At 41.4% G+C, this 11,803-nt stretch overlaps 1 protein-coding gene across 3 annotated transcripts in view; it reads right to left on the bottom strand.

Annotated features, from left to right (window-relative positions):
- The window catches only part of HTR7 (5-hydroxytryptamine receptor 7), a 31,539-nt gene extending 20,000 nt beyond the window's left edge, over positions 1 to 11,539 (bottom strand). The window contains exon 1 of one of the 3 annotated variants that reach the window (XR_006014530.1): positions 10,417 to 11,537. Coding sequence is in view for 2 of the 3 variants with exons in the window: in XM_042018945.1 (XP_041874879.1) it covers positions 10,417 to 11,453 (1,037 nt within the window). In the remaining variant the exon portion in view is untranslated. Of the gene's footprint in view, positions 1 to 10,416 lie in introns of all 3 variants that reach the window. The other 2 variants (XM_042018945.1, XM_042018944.1) reach the window with 2 other exon arrangements.
- Positions 11,540 to 11,803: the final 264 nt, after the last annotated feature.

Here is an 11,803-nt window from a genome sequence, read left to right on the forward strand (position 1 = left end):
GGAGTTTCTGGCTCTCTTCCCCTGAGTTTTCTGTACAGAATGACAAAATTTGAGGACAGATTCAGCTACTGATTATTCACAAATAACCGTTTGTCCAGCTCGGTGTGGTCACAATACCTTCATAACATCTTTTCATGCTCCTCAGAATCTAGAATTATATATTCATGCTGAAACAGAAACACAGCCAATGATAGATCATCTCCTCCAAAGCCTTTAAAGATAGCAGGATGTGAAGATTATCAAGGATCCCAGAACTCTCTTTTATGTTCATTTTACAGTTGCTACACCACACATGAAAGCAGTGGAACAAGTGGGATCAGCAGAAAGAAGCCCTTCTTCCCACCTCTCAGTGAGCATGTCTTTCCTTTGCTTATTTTCCTCAGCAACAAGATGGCAACTCTAATGTTCTTCTGAGGTATGGTGGCATCAACTCTGTGTGGACAAAGAGTGAACTACCTAAGGTTCATTGCTGTGACTACGGCTTCCAATGATAACAGCTTTCATTGCCAGGCTGAAAACTTCAAACATTCACTTGAATTTAGGAGCAGAACATTGGCATCAGTGTGGGATGAACCACCACAGCTGGCCTGTGGACATCTCAGGTAGCTCACTGCAATCTGCAGGTGTTTGAGAAATTCGACAGGATCCTCCCTTTTTTTCAACAGCTCAGGAGCAGTGCAGAAGTTTTGTGTTAAATTACAGGCTTTGGAAATGTTAAGCTGCTTCTTGTGTTGTTCAATTCATAGACGAATGGTCCACTATGCTATTTTATTTTCAGTTATGTTTTTTAAAAAACAATAATGTATTCTGTTAATGGCCATACTCATTTTGCAAAAAAATATCTTTTTAGTATGGGACAATACACGCTTGAGACACTACAATGAGTACTGTTGCTAAAACTGCTTGTGACGAGAAGTGGGTCTTCAAATGCAGATACTTAGGGTAAAAAGGAAACTGCAGTACATAACAATTCAGAAGTTAAGTCTTTTGAGCCAAAGCTGTACCACTTTAAGCATCAAAACATCTTATTAGACTATTAATGAAAAGCTTTGCATCTTGTCACCAGCTGTTTTGGGTCATGGGTATAAATATTTCCAAGTAGTTTGTGGCCAGACAACACACCCTTTGTTCAGGGATTAAATATTTCAACTATTTTCTAAATGTCAACTTGTACAGCAAATAAACAAAATTTAACAACCCACATGGAGAACTGCTCAGAGAAAATTATTCTGGCAAATGTTACTGCATATATGAAATATTTCATGACAATCACAACGTGTTTTCATGGTTTATATTCATGATGACAGTTACGTTGTAAATTCTTCAATAAATTTAGATAATAGCACACTCTTCAGCTATCTGTACTTATGTCTTCCATTTCTACCTTCCAGTATTTATACCTACTGACAATTTCTGAATCCCTGTTATCAGAGTAAATCTTCTGGGGCACTATTCTTTCCTTTGGTTAAAAAGTTCCTGTACTTTCTCATATGGGATCAGTCTTCTAGTGAACAGACGCAACTGCCCCAGGCTTGGGATTTTTGCAGTTACGCTTTTTGTCCCTCTCTGCAGATCTGCAAAACATATGTTGAAATACATTGTCCCCAGTCTTCAACATATTTCATGAAAAGCAAACAGTTTATAAATAAGGTACTTTAAAAAAGTTCTTTATGGGTGGCTCAATTTCACTTGCAGCAGCAATAGGCCATATTTCTGATTACAGATACTTGTATGGGTGACAAGAAATTATGATTTGAATGCCACCAAGGGCATCAGCATTATTCAGTGGCAGTGAAGGTGGCACATCTCCATGCCAGATTATTGGGAAGAGACCTTGTCACGTGTTTGCCTGGATCTCCAATTACAGTCTCTTTTCAAAAGACTGGAGAGTTTCCAGCCAAAAAATAAAAAGCAAAAAGTTTGTACGTAAGTCTGCCACAAAAATAGTGCTCTTGCAGGCAAGCCTTTACTGCCACTTCTGATTTTACCCAACTTGGTGAATGTCTGAGATACAACAAGCTCTGTCCACTCTCCCTTGATCCCTCACCAGTTTTTCCACCGCTGCTAATGCGTGGCAAGGTGCTGCTTGCCCCTCAACCTGTTATACCATGCAGAACAAATAATTTCTAGAGTGAGAAAAATGTTATCTTTCATACAGCTCTGCCTCCACTTCCTACAATCTCCTTAAGAGACATAAGAACTGTACATAGAAATGGATTTTTATTGGATTACCAACTCTCCTTGTGGTTATACTTTAAACTTCTACAAGCTGAAAAACTTGGTTTTAGGTGTTTAACTGTACCAAAACCCCACCCATTTCCTTGATACATCTCAGGAAAAAACTCTGCTGCCAATTTTCTTTTCAAGACACAATGTACCTCTAAGAATAGACTTCACCCCGGTTTTCCTTAATTTAAAAAAGTTATTTTTGTAATATCCCTCTTGGCTTTGTGTTTTGGCTTGTTTTTTAAACACTTATGACCATTTAGCAGTGAAATAGCTATCAATGATGAAGTAAATCCCCTTCAGTGGTGTCTTGTGCTAGCTCCAATTTGATAGCAAAGGCCACGATAGACAGAAAGAATATATTCAGTACTGATCTGATTTCCATGCACATCTCTGTTCTGCACTACTACAGAATTCATTCTTGTCTGTACATTACCCCAAAGCCATGTTTATTGTTAGAAGTGAATCACTACCAGATTTGCATACATGCTAATGTGTACAGAACCTCCCATATGTATCAGATAATCTAGATTTCTATACAAAGCCTTGAATAAACAACAGGGTACAAAAAGAAAACCAATGACACTCATTCTCTAATTTTGCTATGTTAGCTCAAACAGAATAAAAACAAATTTTCACTATGACATTTACTCCTGGGATCTTTTGAAGATGAAAATTTGCAGTAAGAGTTTGTTCAAAAAATTTCAGCTGTTTTTTTGCCTCTTTTCAGTATATATAGGAAGAGTTATACTATTCAATCCTTTAGAAATAGTTGCCTCTCCACTACAACAAGAAAAACTGAAACTTGTAAGTTTTCCAGCTGGAAGAAATTATCCTCATCTTATAGACTGTAGTGACCATTAGAACAAAACTGCAGTGAGCACAGGTTTATGATACTTGTGCTTTGGACATGCAGGTATCAACACTTGTGGTTTTGCTCCCCAGTCTTTCTTCTATGACAGCCGCACCTCAGCAGACTCAACTATTTCTGAAGCTCTTTATTTTCATACAAGGCCTACAATGGCCAGCTTTCTTCAGACTTTCTAGTCCACAGAGGAAGGACCAGATCTGTGTGTTATATATTGAGAGAAAAAAAAAAAGAGGTGTTTGCAGCTGACAGACAGTACCATATGTACATATCAACTGCAGATGAAGAAAGTTTCAAAAGTTGCCACAAACACTTCCAATGAAATATTTGAAATTCAACAACAATATCAAAAATAATACTGTGTTTCTTTAAAAGGAATAAGATATTTTATATAATTTTCAGGGAGTTCTAAAAATAATTTTCAGAGAAAATTATTCAGGGAAAGTGAAAACATTTCCTGACTAATTTCTGTTTTTCTAGACTCTTGTGTGAGCATGCTACTACTGATACAGTAATCTTGTTTCAGTGTACAAAACTGCAAAAGCTTTGATGTTTCATTCTATGATACTCATCCAGTTCAAGAAAAACACTAGGAAAATGTATTTTGATACCAGTGTAATCAGGTTACACTACACATCATACCAGTATGATATGCATTTGCATTTTTGTGATTTATATTAGGACATATTTTTGAAAGTTCCCTTCATGAACTAAGACGAGTGTTTCTAGAACTGCATTTTTGCTGTGAATCTTCAAGCAAATCTACCCTTACTTACAGAAACTATTTTTGTGACCTTGACAGGAAAGAAATCACTTTTTAAATGTCTCCGGAGTGCCCTGCTTGGCAAAAATGTGAATTAGTGTTCCTTTACCTCTGACTTATCAGGCTCCTTTGAAATGTCTGGATGAACCCCCAAGAATTAGAGACCCCAAAATCACTTCTGAAAACTCATCCAGTGTAAAACCCTGGTAGGAGCAAACAGAAGATAGTTTCAAATGTGGGGGGAAAATGCAACATCCAGTTTCAAGAAAAGGCATTCAGGTAAATGTGGTTTAATCTCAAATCTCCTGCTACTCACTGAACTATAATTCCCAATTCATGCACCTTGAAAAATTACCAATTGCAGTCACCCTTGCACTGCCACCTCTGGGTTATCTTGCATCTCCCCACTTTGTGACTCCCTTTCAGTAACACTGCTTAAATGCATCCAGTACAGAACAGCAATAGAATAATCAATCTACAGATTTCTTTTCTATAACATCTTCTAGCTTCCCAAATTTTGTCAGCCTCTACAGTGCGGACACAAGATACACCCACCCAACTTCAGATCTTATGCCTTTTTCCTCTGCAAAAGAACAAAACTTCCACTCATTTTGATGTTAAAACTCCAGGTTTTTTTCCTGTGTTACGTTTTCACAAAATAGTCCATCGGTTTTTTAAAATAACTTTTATCTGTTAATTCCCACCTACTTATTGTGTATCTGGCATGAAGCACAATGTCTCTGCAAAGACATAATACAACAATACTTGTGGCTAAGACCTGGTTACTCTGTAAGTAACTGCATCTCTTTCAGGCTGCCTACATGACACAGGAAGATGCCCAAGGATGTCACAGAAAGGTACCTAAAGAAATGGGATCATGTTAATGCAACAAAACACCCCAGATTAATTTATTCTTTTGGAGTGGGTTCTCAGTGACAGATACACATTGCACTGCCTTATACTACTTAAAGCATCCAACTTCCAATTGAACTTCTTCATCTCTGAATTTTGGACCAAAAATTTATATTGTATCTTATTTCAAATAAATAATGAAATGGAGATTGTATAAGTGTTCAGCAATAAATTCTCTGCAAAAAAGAAACTGCATCAGCTTAAGGAACATTCTCTAAATAGACTACATTAGAAAAACTACATGGAAAGGATTAAGATCAAATCTGTTCTTTTTCACTTTAGTTTAGTTTATTAATGCTGTCTGTGTCTTTCATAAGCTAGACAAGTTATTTACAGGATCAGAAAGAGTACTGTTGTTTATCAGACTAAACAGTGAAAAAAATGGCTCTTGTGAGGGTGGCTGCTGTTAGCAATTAGCTGCCATATTGATCTCAAAACTTTCTTCTCCAATATAGACCTTAACTGCAATAACTCCATCACACACTTTTCCTATAGTTCCTTTTAGGTTTTTCTCTCCTCTCTCAGTTATTTCTGTGTAAATATATGTATCGAACAAAATCGCACAAGTGGAACTACTGGTGGCAGCCTATGTTTATTCTAGATCCAAAATATATCACATAGAGGATTTTTTCACAGCTATTTCTGCGTATTTATTCTACATGGATTTTGTGAATGATCTGAGCAGGGATGGCAGAACAGACTGCAGCCTTTTCCACCCATGGCACTGAGGCAGAAAAAGTCTTCATACCAAATAGGAAGCCACACAGGACTATTAGGTACCATTAGGTTTAACAATTTTCTAACAGTTTTCAGGTCATATTATCAGCTTGGGATGTAGGTAGAATTTAGACACCTGGATTCTATTGAAAGTGCTTAAATCTTTATTTAAATTGAGTTCCAAGTTCTTCCTTTGAGGAAATTTGAGGTCTGTGCAATTCCCAGACATGGAACAAAGACTTGAGGAGCGAGTGAGCTTTTGGGACTGACACGTTCTAAGGAGAAGCATAAGTACTCATACTTGGAGCCTTGCAAAACAGGAGAGAGAGCTGATTCTTGTGTATAAAAATCTCAGAATCAACAAAAAGGCCCACTTATTTGCATAGAAATTCTAAATCCTCATCAATTTAATGGAAGCCTGGAATAGTCGTGAATTGTTGGCCAAGATACAGACTGGAAAAGTTCCCAAAAAAGTGTTTCATTACTTGTGTGGGTGTGGGGAAAGTGTTATAATTCTTCAACTGTATCTGAGTAGTTATGTTTCTTTATCACTTTCTAAGCCAAAGAACTATTTTTAAATTGAATTAAAAATTGCTACTTATGCAGTTATCCTGTGGATACTCTCCAAAACAGCATTTCTGTAGCTATCTTGGGTCAGAACAGCATGATGACTCAGCATGAAAACACCACGAGTTCAAATACAATTAATCCCCTTTATTTGTTCATTCCCCACTAAGATATGGTTCGTATCCACCCCTCATAATTCACTCATAACTTTTTCTCACTCTTAAATGTAAAGAACGTAAAGGAATTTAAATGTGATATAATCTATTTATTTCAGAACCAGAAAAGTGGAGCCTTAAGAGCAAGAGAAAAAAAAAATCCAAACACACTAATAGGAAATACTTAAAGAGTATTCACTGAGACCTGATTATCCTGCAAAAGTCTCTGTAGGTCCTACCTTTCTACGGAGCTACTTCTCGTATCACAGATGGGGAGAACAGCAAAGGTAATTATTGACTGAGTATCAAGCTTCCTTGCCTGTTTAATCCTTGTGAAATTTGAAAAGGCAAAAATACTCGTCAGTCCATCATATCTGCTTTAGTTCTGACAGACCTGCCTGTATGCACATAGCCTTCTTCCAAAGTGCAGGCTTAAATAAGACAGAGATGCCTAAAAAATATGTTCATCTCAGGTCACCCTGATAAAATCTGTGAAGGTTTTTACGTTGTGAAACAAAAGGGAAGATATGATCTGAAGAAAAGCATAATAGTCCAAATCCTGGTAACTTCAAGGACATTATCTCATGATCTCTGCAAACTTAGATCTTTATGAATGATCAAACAACCTGTCCAACCTGGCTTCTTCCTTGTGCACCCTGTGCAATGTTAGATATCCCCATAATAGCACATAACATCTACTTTGCACCCTCATTGTTTACACAACTCAGAATAGAAGCAAATTCAAAAGTACAAGAAGTGCTTGGTGTGTCTAACTAGGAAAAAAATACAAGGTTTTCCAACAGACAAAGCCAGCCCATTTGTACACCCCATGCTAACATGCTTTTTTCAGAGCTTTCCAACTGATAGACTCTGCTAAAAAACATATCCGCCACTAAGGTCTGTGCAGCAAAATCTCTCTGAGCAATGGGATTGCCAGCTGCTGGCATTTCAGGGCTCTCAGTGGCATAAGCTGAGTAGCACATATTTGTGCAAGAGAAACAAATCAAAAAGCCTTTTCAATTTACTCACTTTATCCTGCTTGGCAGCTCCTCAAAGCCTCTGTTTTACTAACTTAATTGTTTGTTTAATAAAAGGTATTATTATTTCTCCTTACAAGCTCTCCCTAACAGCTTGTAACAAACTTGGTTTTTTAAGATTAATTCAATAGTAATATTCTTTCAGCTATTTACCTGATTCTCATATCTGCTTCAGGAAGAACCTAGAGATTTAAAAAATTTTAAAATAGTCTATTTATTTGCTCTCTCTGCACTGTCTGCAATAGCCTCATCTTTTACTTCAGGAGAGATGTTACTGGATCACAACAAAGGTTTCATAAAGTGCCCTAAAGAGCCAGGTGACAGTGCAATTCCTAATTGTATTTCAAAAATGTTTCTTTGTCCTGTCTTAACCCTTCCTCCTAAACAAATGTCTCTCATGTGAGCCCAGGATCTACAAGATTTAAGTACATCTAAATGTCTCTGAGGATAGTGGCCAACTTGAAGGATGGTGAGTTTCATTCACTTTCCCTGCTTCTGGAATTATTATTGAAATTTCCTGGTCCTGTATTTGTATTAGTTGCCCTGAGATAGTAAGGCTGGTAAGGGAGGTATCATTGGTAATCTCCTCCTACATAACAGAAAACATGGAATTGTTTTCACCAAAGCCTTGCAAAAATGGACCCTGTGAAAATGGTCTGTCCCTCTAATGCACTATATACATTGTGATTTGCAGCTCCTGTACCACAAACAAAACTTAAACCGCAGGTATGTGTTTTCAGAGATAAATTTTCTTCACTGATCACTCAAGGATTTCCTAACTACATACATGTAAGAACAACTACTGATAAGAGCATCATTACCATCAAAGCTATACTGGCAACTTTTCATCATTCACATTTGATTTTCATGATGCCTCCCTGGTTTGCATATTTTGTACATATGCACTACTCAAAGATTTGTTAATATCCCAGACTAATCTTTAACCTGGCTTAGCAGTGTTACAATAGTATATGATTAATTATTTTTAAATAGGATTACAAATCATGGAGGTTTTTACATTCTTTATTGCCGAGTAGTAGAGACATTTTGTTAATGAATTGGTGACTTGTCTCCTTTTATTTATGATACCTACGTACTTAACTATATAATGGATTTGGGTGACAGAGGTTAAGGCATCATAAGTCACAGAATTTTAATTTCAAGTAGGTAGTAGACAACAGTATAATGAATTATGAAGAGATGGCATTCAATAAACATCCAGCTAGTTTAAATCAGCACTAGCTGGTGAAAATCAGTCATTTACAAGGGGTTATATTCTTTCTCATACAGAGATATATCCCTTGTTAGAATTTTAGGGGGAGAAAGGAGTGGAGGAAAAACTGAAAGAAGACAAGAGATGCAGTCATTAGTATGACCAGTTCAGTCAAAGCCCCTGTTCAGCACACAGCAGTGACCTCAAATGTTAAACTAAGAAATGGAAAAGAGTAAAACCCCAGTGCTACAGTGTGAATCCTCGCACATCCTTAAGAAAGTTTAATTATGTTAACCTGTTTTCAAGAGGTAAGTAGAAATGGAGGTGGAGAGCTCAGAGATGGACATAAGAAAAATCAAAGAATAGAAATACTTTGTGGGGAGAGAGTGGAAAAATGAAATCACCTATCTTACAAATAGTATAGAAAAGCAGAGAATAACATTGGGAAGGTAGATAAGTCTATTCATATTCTCTTGCAATACAGGAATTAAGTTAAAAGTTTAACTTAGATAAATTAAGTTAAAATTAAGCAAATTTCAATGTAACAGCAATTAAAAACAAACAAACAAAAAACCCAAAACAAAACAAAAAACCACCACCATAAACCCTTTGATACTGTCGAAGTCTGTATGTGGATTTCATTGCTACAAGATGCTTTGCAGCATTCAGGTAACTGCTGACCAATACAGAAGTCACAAAATAAAGAGTACTGGAGCAGAGGATGCTTGTACAGAAATTAAAGTTCTGAAATGAATACAAACTGTGATGCTCCTTGGAATGAAACAACCTCCATTTACTGTAGGAAACTCTTTTGAAAGACTGTTGCTTTCCAGAAACCTAATGCAGAGCCTTTTTGAAGACTTTCTGAAGTAAACAGTCAAGGCTGCTGTTGGATATCGAACTTGGTAAACTACTTCTACAATCTAGCTATGAAGTTCTTCAATTTCAGCCAATTGTGTGGAGTTGTAATGAAAAGTTACTCTCTAGCTGTTAAAATTCTTGGAATAGAATTTAGGCTGTGAAAAAGGGAAGCTACAGGCTGCAACTTACTTTAGAATAGGAGCTGCATGGAAAAAAAGGAATCTGTTAGCCTTCTGTTAGTTCTCTGTTCTGCAGAGAACTCTGATACAGGCAAATGTGGGCACTTAGGTATGGTTTTGACATCAGAACTGAATACCTAAGATACTCTTCTGCAGTGTGTACACACCTCCTTGTTGCCCCAGTGATTGTTGTATCTTGTGTAAAAAGCTAAATGTCAGTGAACATAACTGGGTTTTTAAGACAGCAGGTAAAAATTTTTAAAAAGCAAATATTTGAAAGTAATTTTTTCCTTCAAACAAAGCATTATTTGTCAAAAATGAAACTGAGCTATTCTGGGATTGTCCTAGAATAAAGATAAAACCTTAGTAAACTATAATTTCTCCTCCTTCTCTGGGCTGGTGAAAGGCCCCTGAACCCAGTGAGGTTACATTGTCACCAGCTTTGAAAGAATCAGCCCAAATCTACCTGTGGCATAAAGCAGTTTAAAGACATATGTTCCAAATTTTAAAGCAGCTGAAAATGCCCTATTACTTGTATAGAGTCATGGTAAACGTTGACAGTTTAGGTCCAGTTTTGTTTTGACACCTTAGCCCTCGAGTGACAGCAAGGAAGTTACCCACTGGGACAACCGGGCACCTGGGCTGACATACGGGCGGCAGCTCACCCTGCTCCGGCGGGCTCCTTCGAACAGAGAGGCTGCGGGCTGGCACTCGCCTCGCTCCCTGCTCTGAGCACGGCTCATTTCCAAGGGACCCGGAGGAGGAGGCAGGAGACCGCTGGTGGGACCGCTCACGGCGGGTCCCCGCGCCGGGGCCGGCGGCCGTCCTGGGTGCCCGGGGCTGCGGGCAGCGGCGCGGGGCCGGTCCCCCGGAGCGGCGGGAGGCCAGGGCAAGCCTCGGGGCGCCGGGCTCTCTCACCTGTCGATACTTATCACGCAGAGGGTCATGATGGAGGCTGTGCAGCACATGACATCCATGGCGATGAAGACGTTGCAGAAGAGGCGCCCGAAGATCCACTCGCCGCCGATAAGGTCAGTGACGCTGACGAAGGGCATGACGGCCAGAGCCACGGAGAGATCGGCCAGAGCCAGCGAGACGATGAGATAGTTGGAGGGCTGCCGCAGCTTCTTCACGAAGCAGACGGAGATCACCACCAGGCAGTTGCCGGCGATGGTCAGCAGGGTGATGAGGCAGAGCACGGCCCCGATGAGAACTTTCTCCGCGTTGCCGTAGCTGAGGATCTGCTCCCCGCACTGGGAGTCGTTGGCGGGGAGGGGGCTCGCCGTGGGCAGCGCCGACGGCGGGGGCGACGGGCCGAGCTTCGCCAGGCTGCGCGGGGGCCAGGAGCCGGCGATCATCCTGCCGCCGCTCAGCGCCCGCGGGTCCTCCAGCACCAGGGGCCGGAGGTTACCGTAGAGGTGGCTGCCGTTGAGGGCGAGCACCATGGTGGCGTGAGCAGCCCATGAAGCCCCGCCGCCCGTTCTCCGGCTGTCCCCGGCGCCGGGATGCTCGGGCCCCTCCTCGGGCACCCGGCGCCGCCCTCCCCCTCGCAGCCGGCCGAGCGGCCCGCGGGGCTCAGCCTTCAACTTCCCCCGGGGCAGCCGGGCTCGCCCACGGCGCATCCCGGGTGGCCGCGGGTTGGGCACGGCGCTATCGCCCCCAGACCGCGGGCAGAGGGGCGGGCGGGGGCGGCGGCCGCTCCCCTCCCACCTGCGCCCATCGCCCGCTCCCGCCTGCGGCTGCTTTCCGAAGGCGACAGGAGACGGCATGGGAACCGCTCCGCCTCCCTCTCCCTTCTGCCCTCTGAGCTGCAGGTGGAGTGCACCCCTTCCCCGCAGTCTGGGGCGCCGGTTCCTCCTCCGGCTTCTCCTTTGCGGCCGCCCCAAGCGAAGGGCGCTCTGGGAGCCCCATGCGTATATGTATATACGTATACACCTATATATGTATACGCGCATACTGGCCGCACCCGGGAAGCCGCGGGCAGGTGGCCGCGGCGGGCGCAGAGGCTCCCGCAGGCTGAGCTGCCCCGGCCGGAGCTGGGTACGAGCCTCTCGGTTTGCCGGCTCCGGCACAGCCCTGTGGCCGCATCGGCTGCTTCGGAAGCCCTGCGGCACGTCCGTGCCGAGGGATTCGGGCCAGCAGCACCCTGGCGGCTGCTGCCTGGAGAGTTGATAGTGGCCACCTTTTAAGATCTATATCTCCAACAACACGGTCAGCACTGAAGCACTTCTCTGTGTATCCAAGCTTGCAGATTCTCCTTCATATTAAGTTGATGTGAATACCATCACCCGTATTTTCTCTTTTA

Source organism: Corvus kubaryi, unplaced genomic scaffold, assembly GCF_017639235.1.
Source record: "Corvus kubaryi isolate FWS band 111438036 unplaced genomic scaffold, C.kubaryi_AGA036_p1.0 138, whole genome shotgun sequence".
Lineage (NCBI taxonomy): Eukaryota > Metazoa > Chordata > Aves > Passeriformes > Corvidae > Corvus > Corvus kubaryi.